We start from the raw sequence: 24,664 nt of genomic DNA, 5'->3' as shown, positions 1-24,664 counted from the left end.
AGGGCTTCCCAGATGGGTAGGTGGTGATGGTGGACGTTGTAAGGCGCAATGAATAACGAGGACACAAGGTTGCAGTCTCTTTACCTTTTACTGAAGACTTCAGCATCCACAGTCCAGAGCACAGATCACAGGGCTGGCAGAGTCCGGCCGGTCCAAAGGCACATCCAGAACTCCCTTGTGCAGGTGGAAATCAGTAGCCTTCCTACTAGCGCCTGTGTGTTGGACGAGAAGGGTTCCTACACATTAAAAATGACCTGTCACTTGCCATAAATGTGTAATTTTTTTTATACCTAGCGTGAATGATGCTGTTCTCCTGAACCTGGGGTGATTTTTCTCAGTTCTTGACATATGGCCCTTTTTTCTCTGTGTGTAAATCTTGTCTTTTAGCCAAATGGGCATCATTCCGAATAAGACTCTCAGAGAAGAGTTGGTGGCTACGACCATTTGGCTAACAAGGCTAGATTTACACACAAGAGTGAAGACGCCATATCTAAGGGACAGAGAGGTGCAGGAAAATAACACCACACAAAATTCAGGAAAACAGCAGTATTTACATCAGGTTAAAAAAATTACAAATTTATGGCAAATCAGAGGTCCCTTTTAAGCCGATTACATATCTCTCCGCTTCGACTTCCAGCAATTAAATAGGTTAGGTCACATGCACACATTGAGGATTTGGTGAGCTTTTTACCCTAGTATTTGTAAGCCAAAACCAGGGGTGGAACAGTCAGAGGAAAAGCATAATAGAAACATTTGCACCACTTCTGCATTTTTCACCCACTCCTGGTTTTGGCTTACAAATACTGGGGTAAAAAACTCACCAAATACTGAATGTGAACTTTTTGTTTCTATGGGGCTAAACACTGATTGGCTGGTAGTCAGAGGCATAGCTAGGGTTTTGGTTCAGGGGGCGAAGCTTCTGAGTGGGCCCCTAACCAGGTAACCCTGATTACAACTCGGTGACGCACCCTAATAGTGGAGGAGAACCTCAGCAGATGACCGCGCTATTGCTGAAAATAATCTCTCTACAAAGACCAACATGGATATTACCGCCATATTGTCAGTGGTTGATACCAGCCCTACAGAACATATAAGAGATCACAGTACAGTTACAGATAATGACTTACTGCTGACGTTCTTTCTGATGACGATTGTTCATTTTTCCCATCTTTTCCATCTGGCCCAGACCGACATGACAACTTCTTCAAGCCAGGACTCGGCTGCAGAGAATACAACAAGGACACATTTCACTTCTCATATTCCAGCCATCACCATCTATTCCCATCCTGCACAAACTCCTCATCCTACTGGTACCCCAAATACTGAGCCGCTGCTGCCGTATGTGTCCCTATTACTGCTCCTGCTGTGTAGTTCTCTGTGCCTTCTAAATTCTAAAGCAACCCTCTATAATATAGTAATGCTGGGTGCAAGTGCCTTAGAAAACAGTGCCCATTTTTTGCCCCCTAGAAAGTAATAATGCCCTGTGTGCCCCTTTGATAGTCACAGTAACCTGAGTTCCCCTATAACAATAAGTGCCCATTTTACATTTAATAATGTCCCGAGTCTCCCCCTGTACAGCTCCCCTATACACAGTATGATGCTGTCTTATACACAGTATAATGCCCTCACTGTATAGTACCACCCACACAGTATTCTGACCCCTTATTAGCCCCCAAACTGTTTGATGGCTCCAACACTGTATGATGACCCCCTCACTGTAATCTCCACACTGTATGGTGGCCCCCTAGATAGCCTCCATATAGTATAATGCACCAAATAGTCCTCAATATAGTATAATGCACTCCCCATAGGCCTCCATATAGTATAAGGCACTCTCCATAGGCCTCCACATAGTATAATGCACCAGATAGTCCTCAATATAGTGTACGGCAGCCTCCCATAGGCAGAGTCTATAGCATAAGGCAGCCTCCATAGGCAGACTATAGCATAAGGCAGCCCCATAGGCAGACTCTATAGCAAAAGGCAGGCCCCATAGGCAGACTCTGTAATAAGGCAGCCCCCATAGGCAGATTTTGTAATAAGGCAGTACCCCCATAGGCAGGTCCTGTAATAAAGCAGCACCCCATAAAAAAATACCTCTGTTCTTCCTGGTTCCTGCGCTGCTCCCTGCTCCTGCTCACCTCCGGACCGTGGGTGCCGGGCAGTGACGTCATCGCGCCCGCTGTCAGTGTCGGTGACGTTAGACGCTGACAGGGGGATGATGGGAGAAGGAGTGTAGCACTCCTTCCCTCATCAATGAGGTCAGCTGTAGCGGCATGTAGCTGACACAGCTGAACCAACGATGAGGGGCGGGGGCCAGCTGCCGGGCGTCAGAGCAGGGAGATCGATTTTCCCTGCTCTGCTGCAGAATGTTACTGTATCAGCGTGGTATGCACGCCAATACAGTTACAGTAGCGTAGCTCCGGGTGAGCCCCCTCTGAGCACCAGGCCCGGGGCGATGGCCCCCTCTGCCCCCTGGTAGCTACGCTACTGCTGGTAGCTGTTAAATACGTGCCTGCCTATTCTGCCGTGGACTGATCTCTCCTGCCTCAGACTGCTCCTGGTGGCGAGTCTCGTACTTCCTATGATTCCCATCGACACAGCAGTTCCTTCTCTTCCGCTCTGCACTGTCAATGAAGCATCACTGCCATTGTCATGTTGATTGGCAGCCAGTGTCTTGTTGCATTAGGCTAAGCTGGCTGTGAATAAACGTGACATTGGCAGTGACGCACTGTCAACAAAAAAGAGCGGAAGAGAAGGAACTGCTCAGTTGAGGTGACATCACAGAAGCGGTCCGTTACCGCAGCATGTCAGAGCAAGCAAATAGTTGTCAAGTACTTGCCGATAAGTACTTAGCCCCATAGAAAAAAAATATGTTTTGGACAACCTCTTTAACTGTAAACTAAGGGGAAACCTGGTAGTAGGATCGGGACATGCCCTGTAATTTGTATTGTCAAGTTGAGGGTTACAATAATTGTAAAATAATAACCTAAATTTGATTTTGTAAATTGACAATGTGACGGTTTTTGCTTACTTTCAAATGTCTTAAAGAAAATGTAAAGCTGGGCCTCATTTATCAAGCTTCTCTGACAGAAGAGCAGACCTTGTTACAGAACTACAGATTATTACATCATCCTCCATTTTTATTTTACTTCCATGAGGTGGTCACCTGACCGGGCAGCTTCATTTGAGCTCCACACTGTGTTAATTTGTAAAATCCTCAGAGAGAACCATTAGAATTAGCTTATTTTTCCCTCACCTGTCATCATCCACGATCGAATTTCCAGTTTATTTTCCAGTGGAGCTGTTAATTAATTAAATGGCGGATCTGGTGACGGGTTAAAGGAGTGGGGGGGGTCCCGAAAGGACGCATTATACCCTCATCACCTTCAGGAGAATAATAAACATTGAAATACACTCCCATAGCGCAGGCCCGGCCTCTGTTTATTTATATATTTGGGGAAGATTTATAGTTTTTTTTCCTCTCTCCCAGGGCCCTTACACAGATGACAAAAAAACATGCATTAAAGAGCAGTAAATAGTGTGTGTAACCCTTTCTGCCATGTTGCATTGCCCTCAGCCCGTGCAGAGGGGCTCGGTGTCACAGTTATTCCACAGGCCGTCTCACTAGGGTGTTGTACTGAAGCGATAATTCCTAAGGATTAGCTATTATTTATAGAGTCGAAGTGTTAACATAGCCGAGTCGAATAGCTACACTTTTAAGGCATTACCGTTTTATACACCAAATCTCTCACTCAGAATGTCCCCGTAGTATTGTACAGGTACGGAAATTCTTTCTGCGCCCTCGGTGTTAACCCCATAGCGGTTCCTTTAAATTTTGTTGTTTTTTTTTGTCCAAGTTGAATAAAGGCCACACACATTAAAAGAAAAAATATTTTATATAATAATACAAACAAAAAAAATTTATTTGGTGCAAGGTCCAATTATCTGGCTGTAAAGAGCAGCTGTCATGGTAAAATATCCTAAGGATATTTCACGGTTCTTGTAATTATGCTGTTACATCATACTAGAAAATAATTAGGAACAAATGTATGGATTTATGATCAGGCACATTATATATTTAGCCTATTTTCCATCTTGGTTAAATTTGCCTAGTCCAGTGTTGGCAAGAAGGAATCTATAATAAAATATGTTTGCAAGAATTTCCTTGATCGCCACCCTGTGGCATGAATCAGTCATTACAAGTATATATGTAAAATGTAATTTGCAGTATACATTGTACAATATTACAATTTTCCTTTTTGATACTATAAACATTTGATGGTTTAATTTTCAAATTTAAATAATCAGATTTTATTCAGAAAATTCTCTCATTTTTCCTATGAACTGCTTCTTAACAGAAGGTTACTAAAGAGACCATCATCATTAAGGTTTCCCAGATGCCAGTCCCTCTGGTACTGCTCCATGGTCTAACTGTTCAGTCCAGTTCTGCTGGCAAGTCTAAGGATTCAAGTAGAAAGACAATAGTGTACAATGTACCCTATTCTTGTACTCTCGTTCTTGTGCCAAATATCATTGGACATGTTCTTTTACAAAGTGCTGAAGCAATAGTGGTCCTAGCACAAGCATCACTTCTACTGGATGGAAGTGACTAGACCGAATCTGCAGAAGAGCGACAGTGATTAGCATCTATGGCTGGTCTGCGTAAAGTCATGGGGACATCCCTAGATGCTAAGGTCTCAGTAGAACAGAAGCTTAGGCCTAAAATGTAGAACTATATGTTACCTTTACATTGGAGTGGAGGACTACGTCTATTTTGAAGCTGAGAACTATCTTAGCTACATCTACCGTTCAGTAAATTACTTGTTTAGCTATATCTTAGCTACATCTGTCTTCAGGAAGATGACCATCTTAGCTACGTCAGCCTAGACGCGGAGGACTGTCTTAGCTACATCGGCTTTAAATTGGAGGACTGTCTTAGCTACATGTGCCATGAAGTGGAGGAATATCTTAGCTACATGTGCCATGAGGTGGAGGACTATTTTAGCTACATATGCGTAGAAGTATGGAACTACATTAGTTACATCTGTGTTGACAAGGAGGACTGTCTTAGCTACTTCCTTGTTAAAGCAGAAGAATGTCTTAGCTACATCTACCTGTAAGTGGAGGACTATCTTAGCTACATCTACCTGTAAGTGGAGGACTATCTTAGCTACATCTACCTTTAAAGTTGGACGGTCTGAACTACATCTGTATTGGCCTACCGAAGTTACATCTGCCTTCCAGTGGAGGACTATATTAGTTACATCTCACTTTAGGGAGCCCCATTGTTCTGTAGAATCGCTAGCGCAGACTTGACAAGAGTTAAAAGGGGCTTTGAGTGAGGGACTTGGCCCCCTGAAGAACTTTTGGAGATATTCTTAGTATTTATTGCAAAATACCGAGAGTATTAGGTTAGCTGTTTATATTAATATTCTTGGGGGTAAAGGACTTATTGTGTATTAAAATGAAAATCTAACATCAGCAGTTCAGAGTAGAGCATTAGAAAGTTATTAGATTTTCAGTAGAGTTTGGGGGGGTTATATTATAAATGCTAACCAAGGTCAGAGAGTCTTAATTCACCCCTGTTCACCCTCATAAAGCAGCGAGGTAGGAAAACCTTCCCTGCAGCTCATAACACTTCCATTATAACTCCATCAGCAGACTATGGAATTCAATATAACACGCTCTAGAATAAAGCTGGAAGCGTTTAGTGCAGGCAACAGCGTTTCCCCAAGGATGGATCCTTCCAATGTTTTATATGGAATGGATGTAACATGTCTACATAAAACCAACCATACACAATACGTGGGTTACCGAGATCTACGATGTATATTGCAGTTATCAGGCTCCACTGCTCTATTGGTAGCTTGACAAACTGCAGAGTTATAGAAAATATTATATATAAATGATATATATATATACTGTGTATATACAGTATATATATGTATATACAGTATATATATATAGATCTATAGATAGATATGAAATATCAGTTCTACACGATCCTTTTATCGGTAAGATAAATTGTGCTTCTTTTTTTCTTTTTCAGGAATAGCACCAACCTTGTGTTTATTTATTGTTATAACTTAGTCACATGTCAATGCCGTTATAAGTCAATTGATATGGATGAAGCGTTTCTAAAAACTTGCTGGCAACCCCTTAAAGAAAGAATCACCATCAGTTAGACATATTGGAGTCTGCTATTAAATACAACCATGCAGTAGATACAAAAAAGTCTACACATCCATGTTAAAATGACAGGGTTTTGTCATGCAAAAAAAAATCATACTGAGACGATTTTCAAAACTTTTTCCAACTTACATGTCGACTACAATCAGAACAATTCCAATGAAAAATAAACTGAAAACTTTTCCGGAGGAAAAAGAAAAATAAAGAAGTAAAATAATATGGTTGCATAAGTATTCACACCTTTAACCCCTTTGCAACATCCGCCATACTAGTACTGCGCAGGTTGCTTCCTTCCCTTTGAAGTGGGCCCTGGCGGTGAGCCCACATCTTTCCTGCTACATATCAGCTGTTTTGAACAGCTGACATGTGCCCGGAACAGTCGCGGGTGGAATCACGATCCGCCCGTGGCTATTAACTCATTAAATGCCGCTGTCAAACCCTGACAGCGGCATTTAACGTGCGCGTTCCGGCCATCGGGAAAGAAATCCGCCCACCGGTAACTTGACCGCGGGTCACCAGTGGGGTGGGGTCACCCAGTGGTCGGCGCTCATAGCAAGTCTGCAATTCTGTTACATACAGGTGAGCTAATCATTGCCTGTATGTAGCAAAGCTGATTGGGTTATGGCAGCTTCTAGTCTCCCATGTAGGCTATTGAAGCATGCCAAAAGTAAAAAATAAATGTTTTTAAAAATATTAAAAAGAATAAAAAAGTATAAAAGTTCAAATCACCCCCCTTTCGCCCCATTCAAAATAAAACAATAAAAAAATCAAACATGCGCATATTTGGTATCGCCGCGTTCAGAATCGCCCAATCTATCAAAATATAAAAAGGATTAACCTGATTGCAAAACAGTGTAGTAAGAAAAAAAGTTAAAACTATAGTATTATGTTTTTGTCGTGAAAATTAAAATCCAATAACGGGCGATGAAAAGATCGTATCTGCACCAAAATGGTATCAATAAAAAATCTTCAGCTCGGCACGCAAAAATTAAGCCCTCACCCAACCTGAGATCACGAAAAAATGGAGACGCTACATATCTTTGAAAATGGCACAATCTTTTTTTTTAAACAAACTTTTGATTTTTTTTTTTACCACTTAAATAAAAAAAGAACATAGACATGTTTGGTGTTTATGAACTAGTAATGACCTGGAGAATCATAATGGCAGGTCAGTTTTAGCATTTAGTGAACATGGAAAAAAAAAGTCCAAAAAAAATGTTGTGGAATTGCACTTTTTTTGCAATTTCACCGCACTTGGAATTTTTTTCCCATTTTCGAGTACACAATATGGTAAAACCAGTGGTGCCGTTCAAAAGTACAACTCATCTCGCAAAAAACAAGCCCTCACATGGCCATATTGATGGAAAAATATAAAAGTTATGGCTCTGGGAAGAAGGAGAGCGAAAAACAGAAATGCAAAAATGAAAAAAGGCAAGGTCTCAAAGGGGTTAAACTGATATTTTGTTGAAGTACTCTTTGAATTTATGACAGAATTCTTTTTTTTTTGGTCATTTTCTATCAGCACAGCACATCTAGAATTGGCCAGCTTTGCCCACTCTTATTTCCAGAAGTTACACATCCATTAGATTAAGAGGGCATCTCCTGTGTACAGCGCCCTCTTCAAGTCACCAACAGAATTTCCATTGGATTCAGGTCTGGGTTCTGGCTGGGCCAAACCTCTGACCTTCAGGTGAAGCTATTCTTTTGCTGATTTGGAAGTCACTTAGGGTTGTTGTAGTGCTGAAAGGTGAAATTCCTCTTCATCTTCTATTTTTTTTAGCAGAGGCCAAGGGTTTTGTTGCAAAATTGACTGATAGTTGGAAATTTTCATAATTTGATCCACCTTGACTAAAGCCTGAACTACAGCTGATGAAAAAAGCCCTAAAGCATAATGCTGCCTCCACTCTGCTTCACTGAGGGTATGGTGTTCTTTTGGTGATGTGCAGCAATGGCTTTGTGCCAAACATACCTTTTGGAATTTCTGAAATTATACTTATTTTTTTACATGACAAAATTACAAATACTTTTAACAGGTGTGTGGAAACTCTTTATATTCACTGTAAAAACTAGTGGACAGATCCCCAATTAAACATCTGGGGGTGAATTTTGTAAGTAGAATAGGACCCACCAGCTTAGAATATCTGAAAAACAATTTCAAGCATTAAAGCGGACAATAATCAAAAAGGTCACAAAAATAACTTAAAAAAATATAGCTTGTCAGAAAAATCGGATTACTAAAACATGGATTTGATTCTTTGCTTCATGCCAATTGATCTTTGGATAGAGAGTGACTGATTTCTAGACACTACATCCCTAAAACCTAGTCTTTCTCACATTACTCAGGTGTTTAGATCAAGCCTGACGATGGCAGAAAAAAAGACTGATAGCAGTAGAGAGACAATAAATACATTAATAGTACTCAAACAGAAGTTACAGCATTATCAATCAGATTTTTAGAAAAAAAAAAAAAAATTTAAACAGGGTATTCTAGTATATGGGGTTTCATCCATGCTCATAACAACTTGGTACTACATTTAAATTTTTAGAGGTCCAAAGTAATGCAAAAAAGGATTGGTAGACCCGATCTAACAATGGTGACCCCTGGTGGACACCATCCTTGTAAGTAAGGGTCATGATTTTCTGGTTTTTCTGCATGGACCTCCATACTGTTTTGGCATTTTCATGTGGACGTTACTAGAGCTATAGAGTTGTAAGTACAACGAAGACTTGGCCTTTATTCTATAATGTAGATGCATACAGTGGTGGACATATCAATGGTGCAACCTGTGCATCAGCCAGGGGCCCAAGAGCTAAGGAGGCCCACTTCCACCTTCAAATCCAGTAAGCAGCTTCTGTCACAGACACAAAGATGGGTCCATAAACTGTTCTTGCACAGGGGCCCTCTTTGTCTGTGTCCGCCACTAGATGTATAATTCTTACAGCCCCAGTTTGAGCCTCTTGCATTTTCTGCTGGATGTACAGCTCTGTTTGACATGTCGTCATTTCTCTCTCTGTATCCTGACTGTGAATAATATGTATCATATGTTAAAACAACTGACACTGCTTTGTACAATCCTTCAGTAACTTAGTGATAACATGATGCTCTGGGAGTCTTGGGATATAGACCATGATCCCAGAAGGAGGGGAACCTGGAGACATTATGTCATGATTTATGTTGTGGGCATCATATTCCAAATTTTTGCTGTTGATTCTAATGTTGTAAAAACCTTTTGTGTGCTGAAGTCTCTGCATTAGGAGAATTGCCTGAAATGCGTCAGTACAGTAATTTATTATAATTTATTAATTTAATGAAAAAGATAAAGGAGGGATTTTTTTTTTGCTGGAATCTCTGAAAAATTAGAGCCAGAATCGAATTCATTGTCATAAGCCACTGCACCTCCTTACCCTTCTACTAATCTTGATACATTTTCACCCACTGTGTTTTTGTCAGGCTGAAGGCTGATCGACGTTGACAAAGATATCAGCTTTTACTACATTTGATGATTCCCAGTTTCAGTTTCCAATATTATAATCCAGAGCTGCATTCATAGTTCTTCTAAGTGCGATTGGAAACAAACCTGTAAGACACTATCAGAACTCTTGAAATGTTGCAGTGACTCCTATTACTCAAAACACACAGTATAATGTAAACGCAGTAGGTTTCTTTAGTATCCCTATTGTAGATATATACCATCCGATCATGTTTAAATAGGGTTTTCTTTTGGTATACATCAGTCCCATTATATCCTACAGTTATAGCATATGTGCATTAAAATATTTCCCAATATATATGAAAAACATACACAGCAAACATGTTACAAATATACGCAAACAAACAAATATAGTAAAAAAAATGTAATCAAATATTCAAGCGTGCTAAAAAATGGCACTAATTAAAAACTACAGCTCGCCCGGGAAAAAACCAAAACAACCTTCATACAACTTGGTGATAAAATAATAAAAAAAGGTATTGGTCTTGAAAAATATGGTGATACAAAAACATTTGTTTTAAGAGTTTTTATTTAGCAAAAGTAGTAACACAGAAAAATATATATATATAAATGTATCTCTGTAACAATACATGCAGAATAAAATTAACATGCTATAAATTCATGATGTAAAAATGAAATCCTCAAAAAATAGCCGTCATTTTTTCATTCCACCCCACAATTTTTACTGTGGTTTTCAATTAATTAAATACTGATATTATAGAAAAAAAAAACACAACTAGTTCTGCAAAAAAATAAACAAGTTATGTCAAAGGAATAATAAATAAAAAGTTAGAAGGAGATGAAAAGGCAAAAACTGTCGGAGGAGGGAAGAGAAAATCTATGTTTTAAAGGGGTTTATCCATTTAATCAAAATGTGATTAGTGTAATTTGATAATGTTTGTAAAATGTAAACTAAACCTACCATATAGCATATATTCAGCATAATGTATATACTTATTATATTCCTCCTAATTAGTGATGAGCGAATATACTCATTACTCAAGATTTCCCAAGCACGCTCGGGGGTCCTCCGAGTATTTTTTAGTGCTCGGAGATTTCGTTTTAGTCGCCGCAGCTGAATGATTTACATCTGTTAGCCAGCATAAGTACATGTGGGGATTCCCTAGCAACCAGGCAACCCCCACATGTACTTATGCTGGCTAACAGATGTAAATCATTCAGCTGCGGCAAGAAAAACTAAATCTCCGAGCACTAAAAAATACTCGGAGGACCCCCGAGCATGCTCGGGAAATCTCGAGTAACGAGTTTATTCGCTCATCAGTAGTCTTAATTCCTCTTCTATGTCACAACTGCGGCTCTATTACTGATGTACAAGCGTGCCATTTGCCTGTTGGGCAGCAGGATGGGGTACATGGTGTACTGAACATCTGATGACTTGTATACATGATCAGCAAAACATAATTGCAGAAAAACAATTTATGGAAGTAACAAAGGCATTGTAACGGTTCTGTAATAGGAATGTCATCTGAGGGCAAGCTTGGTTTGCTTTGTATATCGTGCTGAGCCATATTACAGGAAATTAATGTACTCGGGCTACAGCTCAAGTTTCATAGTAATTCTTTTTCGTGTATTTGAAACAAAGAAAATTAATGTCCGTTACATAAGAATGTGACATGTACAAAGCCAAAACGGCTGCCCCCTGCTGGTGGAAAGAAAATAAATGAGCCTGATTACATTTTGGAGGAAAAATTGGGCGCAATATGACCTACATATATAGGGCAAGGTTAGGTTTACACTAGTAATAAACTTTTTCTGACTTCACCTGTAATTCGAAAAAAAAGAACGAAAAGATTTAAAAAAAATTAAAAACATTTAAAAATGTAAACAATAGTTAAAAATTATAAATAAAAATAATGACAGCTTAAATAGTTACACCTCAAAATTATTTCTTCATTCATTAAAAAAATTAATCGGTCATAGGGTTTTTTTTTCTATTTAATTTTTATTTATTGAAAGCATTGCCTCAAAATGTATTATAATTTACCACAGTTCACAATCATATTTGACAGGTTGCGTTGCAGTAATGAGCACATTATTGATATTTAAATTTGCCAACATTTTTCCAGGAAATTAGATTCACAACTATTCCATATTCCGCCAATTGAAAGTACTCCAAAGCTTCCAATTGCCCTAAAAATACATTGAATTGCAGCAGCACTATAACTACACTGCTCAAACAAGCAGCAGTAGCAGCTGTAAGCGATGTGCAGCTGCTTCTTAACCCTGCATCACAGACAGTTACTCTCCTGCCTCACAGTGACTCTCCTGCCTCACAGACCATTACTCTCCTGCCTCACAGTGACTCTCCTGCCTCACAGACAGTTACTCTCCTGCCTCACAGTGACTCTCCTTCCTCACATCTCACAGACAGTGGCTGTCCTGTCTCACAGTGACTCTCCTGCCTCACAGTGACTCTCCTGCCTCACAGCTCACAGACAGTGACTGTCCTGCCTCACAGTGGGTCTCCTGCCTCACAGGCAGTAACTCTCCTGCCTCCCAGTGACGCTCCTGCCTCACAGCTCACAGACAGTGGCTGTCCTGTCTCACAGTGGGTCTCCTGCCTCACAGGCAGTAACTCTCCTGCCTCACAGTGACTCTCCTGCCTCACAGCTCACAGACAGTGGCTGTCCTGTCTCACAGTGGGTCTCCTGCCTCACAGGCAGTAAGTCTCCTGCCTCACAGTGACGCTCCTGCCTCACAGTGACTCTCCTGCACCACAGACAGTTACTCTCCTGCCTCACCGTGATTCTCCTGCCTCACAGACAGTTACTCTCCTGGCTCACAGTGACTCTCCTGCGTCACAGCTCACAGTGGCTGTCCTGTCTCACAGCGGCTGTCCTGCCTCACAGTGGCTCTCCTGCCTCACAGTGGCTCTCCTGCCTCACAGTGACTCTCCTTCCTCACATCTCACAGACAGTGGCTGTCCTGTCTCACAGTGGCTCTCCTGCCTCACAGTGTCTCTCCTGCCTCACAATGACTCTCCTGCCTTACAGACAGCTACTCTCTTGCCTCATGGTGACTCTCCTGCTTCACAGACAGTTTCTCTCCTGCCTGACGGTGACTCTCCTCCCTCACAGTAACTCTCCTGCATCACAGACAGTTACTCTCCTGCCACACAGTGACTCTCCTGCCTCATAGCTCACAGACAGTGTCTGTCCTGTCTCACAGTGGCTCTCCTGCCTCCCAATGACTCTCCTGAATCACAAACAGTTACTCTCCTATCTGGCTATCAATTATGTCTGGATCATTCTCTTTCTCTCACAACCTAATCTTTTTTACTGAGGTTCTGTCACACACTGATTGTACAGATTTCTTCAGTATTTTTATGGCTTTCTCTCCCTATGTGATCTGTGACGTCATCTCACTATCCAGCTTCACCATAAAATGGCTGCTGAATTTCCTACCTCTGCCTTTATACAGGCTGTGATAGTTGTCCCTACCTCCTTATTGGCTGTGTTATACCATGTAATGTGATAGCTGCAGGGCATTATGGAAAAGCCCATCTCTGATAGATACAATCTTCTAAAATGTGTAAAATATCAGTGATTTAGGGGATTTGGGTGAAGTGTATTCTGTAAATTCAGTTGTGAGGCAGTGACTCGTGTCACAGGTAGGGGTCGCTGTGTGTTCTCCCTAGGTTGTGCATGGAGACTGATGAAGTCCATAGGTGTGCATGGCAGTCACGGATTTCTGGTCTGGGTTTTCCATGTGGCTGAAAGCCTCAGGTTAATTTGTTAAAAACCTCCAGTAAGGGTTATGGGTGTGTAAGGTGTCAGGTGCAATGTCAGTGTCAGTCTGGTGTGTGCTGTTGTGCAGAGCAGAGGCCTGCAGAGCGCTGGCTGTGTGTGTGAAGTAGCACAAGCCAGCGGAGCCAGCAGCTATGGCAGTTGAATAGCCTGGCACCCGCAGAGTACACAGCGATGCAAGTCGCCCATGGCAACTGGTCTCAGATGTGAACAGTGCTGTGCCCGGAGGTGAACCGGAGGTGGATGTCCTGTGCCCGAAAGAGGACTGGCATGTGTAACAATTGCAAACAGGTGGATATGGTGCCCGGCTGCTATCCGGAGGATATCCTGGGCTGTGTACAGCTATGTGAGTAAAGAGTCTGTCATACAGCAGTGCAGGACACCCACAGGAATTAGTCAGAGGAGGACTGGCGAGTGTAGTGTCTGCAACATATGAAGCTGTCTTTGGAGACTAATATGGCGTGCGGTCGCCCTGCGGATACTGGACAAGGAGAGGTCCGGCCTGTTTAGGGACTGCAATCTAAAGCCATATGATGTGTAGTGCTATGAAACGGGCACTAAGACGAGATGCAACTATGTGTATTGAACTTTGATGTCGTATACTATAAAATGCTATGCACCTTTATGTGTGAAGTAACACATTAAAGAGATTTTTGTGTTTGAAGTTTGTGGGTCACTGCCTCTTCACTGTGTACGGTGCTACCGCAGCATTACACAGTGAATTGATAAAAATTCAGGATGAATTTGAGTTCTATCAAATTGCTTCTTTCCTCTCCATTGCATTGCTTTATCAGTCTGCTTTGTGTTTCAGGTGAAAGCTCCATGTCGGGATGTGCGAAGAGTGCTCGGATTAAAAAGAAGCAGAGAAGGAACAGGACAACTTTCAATAGCAGCCAATTGCAAGCCCTAGAGAGAGTGTTTGAGAGAACTCACTACCCCGACGCCTTTGTAAGAGAGGATTTGGCGAGACGGGTTAACCTGAGCGAAGCCAGAGTACAGGTCAGTGCTCAAAATTGATAAAAATCATTAATAGAAAACATTTATAAATAGGGAAGGGGTTCACATATTTTACATCTATTGAGTGATTGTAGCCCAGCAAAGGATCCTCCAGTAGGCAAGGTTGCTCACTAGTGTTGAGCATTCCGATACTGCAAATATCGGGTATCGGCTGATATTCGCTGTATCGGAATTCCGATACTGAGTTCCGATATTTTTGTGATATCGGAAATCGGAATCGGAAGTTCATATAAGTTCCCAGTCAGCTTCGGCGTGTGCGGTGCGTATGGTTCCCAGGGTCTGGAGGAGAGGAGACTCTCCTTCAGGCCCTGGGATCCATATTCATGTAAAAAATAAAGAATAAAACTAAATAATATGGATATACTCACCCCTCCAACGGCCCCTGGCTCTCAGTGGTGCAACCGGCAGCCTCCGTTCCTAAGAATGCAGTGAGTGTAGGACCTGCGATGACGTCGCGGTCTTGTGACTGGTTGCGTGACCGGTCGCGTGACCGCGACGTCATCGAAGGTCCTTCACTCACTGCATTCTTAGGAACGGAGGCTGCCGGTTGCACCGCTGAGGTCCAGGGTCCGTCGGAGGGGTGAGTATATCCATATTATTTAGTTTTATTCTTTATTTATTACATGAATATGGATCCCAGGGCCTGAAGGAGAGTTTCCTCTCCTTCAGACCCTGGGAACCATCCAGGATCGCTTCCGATATTTGTGTCCCATTGACTTGTATTGGTATCGGGTATCGGTATCGGCGATATCCGATATTTTTTGGATATCGGCCGATCCAATCCGATACCGATACTTTTGAATATCGGAAGGTATCGTTCAACACTATTGCTCACTTAACATGGTGGTACTACCTATGATCCATAATAGTCACTGTACATCATTATATTACGTATTACTACTTAATTCCAGTTCTGGTCAGTCTGATGTGGTAGTGGATTGTTGTGCTAGTCCTAGATGTTGCTATAATGTTTTCCATTTCTTTTCACAGGTTTGGTTTCAGAATAGGCGAGCAAAATTCCGTAGAAATGAGAGGGCTATGCTGGCCAGCCGGTCTTCTTCTCTCATGAAATCATATAGTCAAGACCCCATTGTAGAGCAGCAGATCAGCCCCCGACCAACCAGCCTGGCACCAGAATTCCTGTCTTGGAACTCAAACAGCTACAGGTAACATAATCCTGAATTATGAAAATTAGGATAAATGGGTAGCTAAAATTGAGTGATGGGAGGCACTTTTGCTAAAGAGAACTTCATTTTACAAGGCCCATTATTTTAAATTGGGTTTTACCTTCTATACATCCTCCAGCATGTTGGTAGAGGTTATCTTGGAAATACCCCACCAGTTTCTTAAATCAAGAGGTTGAACTGAAAGTCAATAGGAATAATACTACGGCAACGTTCATTCTAGTGAGTGGTGGCAGTCTCCCACCCAAAATATCTTCTGATATGTCTCAAAGAGTGGTTTCTGAGTCATATTGTTGATATGAGTATAGCACTTGAAGCTTGGTAGCTAAAGAACAAATTGTCCTACAGTTGGGTGGTGATGGGAGGCACTTTTGGTTATGAGGACTTCATTTTACAAGACCCTTTATTTTAAATTGGGTTTTTACCTTTTTTCAACATGTGGGCAGAAGACATCTTGGAGATACCACCAGTTTCCGAAATTAAGAGGTCAAATAGTTTCTGAACTGAGAGTCAATAAGAAGAATAACATAGGAAAGAATAGTCACTTTAGGCTTCTGACTCAATATGAGCAACATGGGCATAAAACGTGACGCTTCTGGGATCAAAATCAAAATATATAAAATTGCCCATGTCTTTTCATGTGGAAGAGAACCCTTTGGACCTCCTCAAGTGATGGGATGAGATTGCTACCTCTAGAAACCCTTCAGTCATATATTTGGGCAACAACGAGAGAGTTGTGGATGAAATATTGTTAGAAAGTTATCAAAATCCTAAATTTTCAACTAATATGGATTTTCAAAATATATGCATTCATGACTAAAATCTCTTTTTTCTCTTTTCTTTAAATTCCATCAGTGCCAGTTTGCCGCCTTATAACCCAAACACCACCTCTGCTCCTACAACACTGCCCACCCAAGGAGTCAATATGGCCGACAGCATCGCCAGCCTACGTCTTAAAGCCAAGGAGTTCAGTCTGCACCACAGCCAGGTGTCCACTGTCAACTGAACCCTGGTTAGATAGACCGAAAACTATAACTAAGCCAGCCACGAGGCACAGGGTGTGCTGGACACGCCACATAAGAGCCCATGCTCCATTTTCCAGCTCCTGTTACCACAAAATGCTGAGCTCTATGTGACAATGTGACCGAAGTCCAGAGAATGGTAGCTTGCCTGCTCTTGTGTCATACATCCTTGACAGGAACGTCTAAGGTCCAGACATTGACCACGTGGGTGGGACTCTTGACACTTTTTTTGTGACTGTAGATATTTTATACTTTAGACCTTCTTATCAGTAATCAGAATTTTTACCCATCTTGTTCTACCTTCCTCATTAATTCTCTGTTATCTGTGCTTTCCCTGAGTCTCAGTGTCATTGGTACGCACTGTATATATGTAGATACATACCGTGCTTTGTAAATATGTCATTTTATACAATATTCTGTGACCATGGGGCAGATAATGTACACACTTTAGATAGGGAGATGGCTGAATCTTACATTTTACCCCTATTTTTAACATCTAATGATATCTGGTATCTCAAATATAACCACCTTGTATCATTGTTAATTGAAATTTTACTGAAAATGTAGAGTTCATCAGGGTATACAAGGCACAGTGGTTGCCCCCATGACTTTTGTCAAGCCCAAGGAAAAGGTACGCCAACCTCAATTTTGCCTTATACCTTTTTCCACCTGCTAAGGATGCCCCCTTACTAGAGGTAGCAAATAACGGGCAATGTGCACAGGATGTCTCCTCTATAAGGGTAGCAAATAATAGGCAATGTGCACAGGGTACACCCTCTATAGAGGTAACAAATAACGGTCAATGTGCACAGGATTCCTCCTCTATAGGGATAGCAAATAATAGGCAATGTGCAAAGGGTACACCCTCTATAGAGGTAGCAAATGACGTGCATTGTGCACAGGGTGCCCCCTCTACAGAGGTAACAAATAATGGTCAATGTGCACAGGATTCCTCCTCTATAGGGATAGCAAATAATAGGCAATGTGCACAGGGTACACCCTCTATAGAGGTAGCAAATTACGTGCATTGTGCACAGGGTGCCCCCTCTATAGAGGTAACAAATAACGGTCAATGTGCACAGGATTCCTCCTCTATAGGGATAGCAAATAATAGGCAATGTGCACAGGGTACACCCTCTATAGAGGTAACAAATGACGGGCATTGTGCACAGGACGCCCCCTCTACAGAGGTAGCAAATCACGTGCATTGTGCACAGGGTGCCCCCTCCAAAGAGGTTGTAATGGGGTTTGGTGAAGGTTTGGGACAACAATACTCTCCTGTCCTTCAAGGATTAGAAGAGGAAGTACAATAAAGCACCATGATTTATTCCCCAGGATAGGGTGTAACTCAGTACTATGAGTGAGACCATATTTTTGGGTGTAACATGGAGTGCCCTTTATGTACACTCCCTAATATGAATTTTCTCACCGACTCCTCTTTTAAAAACAGATCTCGTTATATATCACATCTTAATAATACCACAACTTAGTTAGAGCCATGTTATAAGTTGCAAGGGCCCCTAAAGCCAAAATTGTAGACAAAGCGTGATGTACGCCAAATCAAGTGTCTCACTTAGCTACTAGTCAGAAATCACATGACGCACTTCATGAACAATCAGGGATATGCTGATTTGCATCCCAAGCAAACGCCTTGCTCACTATGAGAGCACTGAAGGGCCATTTCACCGATCCCCCTGCCCCCATGTTAGTATTATTAGGGTTCTTTTTACTAAAATATTCCTATTTTTAGTGTAAAACTTTACATCACTTCATCTGGGAAGCAGCTACGCAGCCATTTTAGAAAAAAACTAATACAAAACCATTTTTATTATGAATATATAGGATGTACAGGAGAGGCAGCCATTTTGTGAATTTCACTAATATCTTGGAGATTATGATAATTCATGACAAATTTGCATAAAACCTGTTACATTAACTTTGCATGAGGCACCCTGTGAATATTAGGTTTCACTACTTCACAGCTCAGCGATGTTACTAAATATATTCAATGATTAATACTCATAAAATGGCTGCCTTTGAAGAAGACCTCATGAGGCAAATCTTAAGCAGCCAATCAGAGTTCATATTTCATTTTCAAAACTGCACTGGAAAAATAAAAGGTGAACCCTGATTGGTTGCTATGGGTAACAAGGAGCTATAGCTTGTAGATCACTGCTTTTATGAAGTAAAAACTGCCATAAGGGTCGATGACTTCTTCTTAGGGTCTACACTTGACAAGGAGCCATCAATTATCCAAATTAACAACACCAGAATTCCTGCATTGTGTCAAAAAATTATTTAGCTTCTTCAATTTATGCATTTTCATATTTATCAATAAATGAAATATATGAAGTAAAATTCTTTTAGTCTACACTGAACCAAGTATTCTGGATTACAGAAAAGTTATGAAAAATAACTGTGATAAATTACAACCCAACACTGAACTCTTCTCGCAGATGAGGGTTTGCTACTGTGGTGTACAATGTAGGTAATCGTCTGTCAGCTACATTTTACCTGCACTGATACACTGTAGCAAAAATCGTTAAGACAAAAGTTATGTGTACTGCTGATATATTTAACAGACGATGACTGAGACTGAATGCAATTGTAGCAAACGCTCAGCTGTGAGAACTATCAAGTTCATTTCAGTTTTAAGATCTCTGTTTTTGGTCAATGAATGGAAATATTCTTGTTTTTAACCAGAATCTGAAAATGTATCCAGACCTACATGGTTTGTTACTGTATATGGGAGGAATAAACCAGGAATTTTTGGCAAAAGAGACCTGTGTGCTGCTTACAGGAGAGAGTATACACCGATACATTGCAACGACCTGCAGCAGTGTGAGCAGGGGACTAGGTTTATTTTTCCATTCAAATTTTCATTATTTCCTTTTCATTTTTTCCTCTTCTTCTTCCAAGAGCCATAACTTTTTTGTTATTTTTCCGTCGACGTAGCTATATGAGGGTTTTGAATGATGCCGTTCATTTTCCCATATAATGTACTGTAAAAATAGAAGAAAAAAAAAAATCCAAGTGGGGTGAAAAAAAATAAACTCTGCCATTGTTTTTTGGGTTTCTTTTTCGAGATGTTAATTGTACCAGGTGATAAGATTTTTCAGATCAGTACGATTAGGGAAATACAAAAAATGTATTTTAACAAAACATAATCTGAATGTAGTAAAAAAAAAAAAGGGGGTTGGGTCACTAATGTCCGAGACCCATAATTTGCTTAATTTTTCCATCAATGGAGCTTGCTGTCTAATGTTTTTTTTTTTATTGTACCGTTTTGGGGTACATACATACTTTATTGACCAAGAGACTGCGATTTTGGCATTTTAATTTTTTTTCTTTACATCAATTATCATAATTTTATATTTATAGAGAAACTGAATAGGTTTATTTTTTTATTTCTTTATTTTAAAATGGGAGAAATATGGGTTATTCAACTTTTTATGCTTCTTTAAAAAAAAAATAAAAAAATTAATTCCGCATTACACTTTATTTTTGAGCCCCCATAGGAGACTTGAACCTGTGATTGTTTGCTCGCTTTTACTGTATACTTTAGTATTGCTGTACATAGAATTAATCACGATCTCCTATGACGTTCAGCCTGTGGTTATTTCATAGGAGTACCAAGATGGCAGCAACCAGCACCCTACATTCACAGGTGGGAGAAGAGGGGGATGGGAGTCAGAACGGATGTGCCAATGGGATGGCGCAACTTAAATGCCGCTATCAGTGATTGACAGCTGTGTTTAGAGCCGCGACCTATGCAAATTCTAGAGGCTGGTCCAGACTGTATTACACAGTCAACACCTACCCCGTGTATATAAGTCATGGAGTGGAACAAGAATGCTCTCATTCACTGACAACAAGCAGAGATTTTGGAAGCGATGAAGAATTGTAATGCATAATATATATTTATTTTTGGTTCCAGATTTTGTTCTCTACAGGAATTGGTGCAGACTATTCTGGATTATTGGAATGTCTCTAGTCATGTGATCTGCTATACCAGACACTGCCCATAGAGGCGCCATTTCTGACATAAACCCAGAATCTGGCAAGATATTTCATTATAAATATGATTAGGATGTAATTTCCATGAATATTTACATTTCCTTCAATGCATGCTCTACTTTTACCCTTTCCTTCCTGAACGGATGAACGTGAAGAGAAATTGCCGTGTTTCCTGTGGATGCATCCATGCAAGATTCACATCTGTGTAGCAAGAGGCAACTTTTTTGAACATAATGATTCCCATTGGACCCTAAGCCATAATAACATAGCGCTATCACAGGCTGTGACAGGTACTGCACCCCACAATGCACATTGCCATTATCATGAAGTAGCTTTTTATTCGCAAAACCTAGGTTTGTTGTTTGCAAAAAAAAACATCTTATTTTATTAAACAGCCAGTATTATGGATCACGCTTATCTGTTTTCTGTATTTTGTATCTGTCAAGGAAGGTTTTTGTCTTGTGATATTACAGAAAATAATAAATTCTTTCTTTTCCATATGACTAAGGCGCCTTTGCTGTAGTAAAATGGATTGTGATATTAAATTCCCTTTTTTTTTTACAGGTGGTAACTTTACTGTAGCCTTACATGGCACCCACTAGGGGGAGCTGTTACTAGGAGTTGTATAGTGTGTTATTGAGTGCCACCTATATACAGTATACGATAACATCCTCAGCTCCCTCTAGTGGTAGAGACTGACAGACAAAATGTTAGCCATCAATCCCCTCGGAAACATCTTCCATATATATGCGGCACCGCGGTCGCTGTACACACAGGGTCACAATGTAACGCCATTTAATTGTAGAGCACCTCAATGTGGCAGCACCACCTAGCGAACTTGTGTCGCCATGAAGCCCCAGTCTAATTAATAAAAGGACAGTATGTACCCCAAAATTAAATACGTCCTGCACATTATGTAAGGATAATAGTCCTATAATGGATTGCATTATTAGACTATACTTTTATTTCTATTCCTCATTGTTTTCAAGAGCTCTGCATGCTTTCATTGAATAATTCCATTCCTGGTTACAATTAGAAGCTAAAAATCTAGGCAGTGCTCTGATGTAATGTATCAGTTGAGACAATCCCCATCAACAATAGCACACAGTTCTCCCTGGCCCAAATTAAAAACTTTCTACAACCACTGATACACTGTAACAAAACCTCAGCTATGTGAGCAGGATGGGGTCAAGACAGATTTTTTTTCATTTTTCAATCTTAAAAAAAAGTTTCAAATCACTGATTGCAAGCAGAGGTCATGGATATATAATTAAGAAGGCACACTTAGGCCAGCAGTGCACACATATTGGCCCTTGCTACAGTAGAACCGAGATGCCAGTAAGATCCCACCTAGTCTCCCAGAAATTCCAGCAGGGTAAGGTGCCAGTATACAGGAGGGACCAGAGCAATGAGAAGAATAGGCATAAAGGTGAACCTTGTGTGGTGAAAGGCACCAGCTCCAAAAACTGCTGCTGTGGTGACTGCACTCAATGATTACTGCAATCTGGGCCTATTAGCCTGAAGTGAACTCATCTCAGCAAGTCTTTGCTATACTGAGGACTCTGTCCCCATCTACTGTTCAGAAATGTACATTACTTCAGTATCATCTTCACCGGGACAACCCCAGTTCACATGAATGGTCACTAATATTGTGCGGAATATGGTGGCAAGACTTCATTCAGTTCCTATACTTATTACACTGAGATATTCTAAATAAAATAGACCATATGTGGAAAAGATGGGTCCTCCAAAGGAGAAAACCATAAACAAGCAGGCCAGCTGATGTTGTTGGATACTGTGTAGCTCCATCTTTATAATAGTTATGGTTGATCACAACTCTGGCCCATCTGGGCTGTGTTTAGTAGCTGATGACTAATTAGACATCGATTTACAGATGTTCCATTTACCTCATGCCACTGCTATCATGGTGGAGAAAAATGGCAATGGAGGCTTGAATGGAGGTCTACCCTATCCAGAGATGAGTGGCACTTTTGCCTTGGATGCAATGACAGTCCGATATGGTCTGGAGAACACGACGGCAACACTAACAAGCAGCCTTCACAAGGGAATGTTACACCAGTGAGGTGGTATAATGTACTTTAGCTTTACCCCCCTAGTCTTCCTGCAAGGTGCACTAACAGCTCGGTGATGCATTGGTTTGGTTCTGGATCCAGTGGTGCGGCCAAAGTGTCCCAGGAGCCGTTTTTCAACACGGTGAGACCAGGCCGCATGTTGCTTGTTTTACTGTGATCTGCCGTGTGGCCTAAAAGTGGTACCATGGCTGCAGCATCTCCAATCTTGTCTCCCATCCAGCACATCTGGGACTACACAGAGATTACACAGTTGATGCCAGCAGCGAATCTTGATGATTTGTCCAAGGGCATTCAGTGTGGCAGAATATTTTTAAGACAGCCATTAAGAACCTCACTGATAGCAGCCAAGGCTGTAAGTGACGGGATTTCTGCAGGTGGTTCATTCTCCAGAATGAATAAATTGAAATATTGTGAACATTACGCCTCCATTTTTCAATCATCTGCAGATCAGTAACCTGTCTATCCACCCTGTGATTTCCATAATTCCACAACTTTTACTTCTTGGTGTTGAGATATATATAAATGAATAAATGACAAATCTAAATACCATCAGTATTTGGTATCCGCCCTTTGCCTTCATCAATTCTCCTAGGTACTTGCCACTTGCACACAGTTTTTGCTGGAACTCGACATTGAGGATGTTCTAGACATCTTGGAGAACTAACCCCAAATCTTCTCTGTAAATCTTTCTCTCTCTGCATGTGATACCAGACAGACTGAATGATGTGAGATCAGGGCTCTGTGGATGCCATATCATCAATTCCAGCAATGGGCGTCAGAAGGGACAGCGGCATCTAAGAGGTTAAACTGCTGGCATCGGAGCTAACTCATATCTCAGCAATGAGACTCAGATTACGGCTGTATAACACAGATGACACCAGCGCTGTATGGAGCAGGCATAACTCCCAAGCCTTTTCCATGCATGCAGTGTGATATCTGCTGTATGTGTAAGAAAATGAGAATCCTTAGTTTTAAGTGGGCACCTCAGGCACCATCAGCCCCGGCATTTGCAGAAGCTCGCTGGGTGTTGATGCTTAAGGTACCGTCACACTAAGCAACGTCGCCAGCGATCTGTGACGTTGCAGCGTCCTAGGGAGCGATATCGCTGTATTTGACACGCAGCAGCGATCAGAATCCCGCTGTGAAATTGCTGGTCGCTGCTAGAAGGTCTGCACATTATTTGGTCGCTAGGTCGCCGTGTATCGCCGTGTTTGACAGCAAAAGCAACCATACCAGCGATATTTTACACTGGTAACCAGGGTAAACATCGGGTTACTAAGCGCAGGGCCGCGCTTAGTAACCCGATGTTTACCCTGGTTACCAGCGTAAAATGTAAAAAAAAACAAACACTACATACTCACATGCTTCCCCCGGCGTCCGCTTCCCACACTGACTGAGCGCCGCAAATTGAAAGTGAAAGCACAGCACAGCGGTGACGTCACCGCTGTGCCCTGCTACTGCCGGCGCTCAGTCATTACAGGAAGCGGACGCCGGGGGACGCATGTAAGTATGTACTTACATTTTACGCTGGTAACCAGGGTAAACATCGGGTTACTAAGCGCGGCCCTGCGCTTAGCAACCCGATGTTTACCCTGGTTACCCGGGGACCTCGGCATCGTTGGTCGCTGGAGAGCTGTCTGTGTGACAGCTCTCCAGCGACCACACAGCGACGCTGCAGCGATCGGCATCGCTGTCGCTATCGCTGCAGCGTCGCTTAGTGTGACGGTACCTTTAGGAAAGCCCAACTAAATCAGCCTATTATAAGATTAACAACCCAATCGGTAGATAACCTGCTTGTTGATAGTTTCCATTGCATCAACTAACTGAGAACAATAAAAAGAGCAATGTAGAGATATTAGAAGATGTTTAAAAGGCACCTTT

General features: G+C 41.4%; 1 protein-coding gene across 2 annotated transcripts in view; it reads left to right on the top strand.

Moving 5' to 3' along the window:
* PRRX2 (paired related homeobox 2) overlaps positions 1 to 21,193 on the top strand; it is a 52,700-nt gene extending 31,507 nt beyond the window's left edge. Inside the window, exons 2-5 of one of the 2 annotated variants that reach the window (XR_013221222.1) lie at positions 14,262 to 14,449; positions 15,458 to 15,633; positions 16,507 to 17,458; positions 17,549 to 21,193. Coding sequence is in view for 1 of the 2 variants with exons in the window: in XM_077284487.1 (XP_077140602.1) it covers positions 14,262 to 14,449; positions 15,458 to 15,633; positions 16,507 to 16,657 (515 nt within the window). In the remaining variant the exon portion in view is untranslated. Of the gene's footprint in view, positions 1 to 14,261; positions 14,450 to 15,457; positions 15,634 to 16,506 lie in introns of both variants that reach the window. The other variant, XM_077284487.1, reaches the window with a different exon arrangement.
* The last annotated feature ends 3,471 nt before the right edge of the window (positions 21,194 to 24,664 follow it).

This window comes from Ranitomeya variabilis, chromosome 2, assembly GCF_051348905.1.
Source record: "Ranitomeya variabilis isolate aRanVar5 chromosome 2, aRanVar5.hap1, whole genome shotgun sequence".
In the NCBI taxonomy this organism is placed as follows: Eukaryota; Metazoa; Chordata; class Amphibia; order Anura; family Dendrobatidae; genus Ranitomeya; species Ranitomeya variabilis.
The sequence above is the reverse complement of the archived record's forward strand: the minus strand, read 5'-3'. Positions and strand labels throughout refer to the sequence as shown.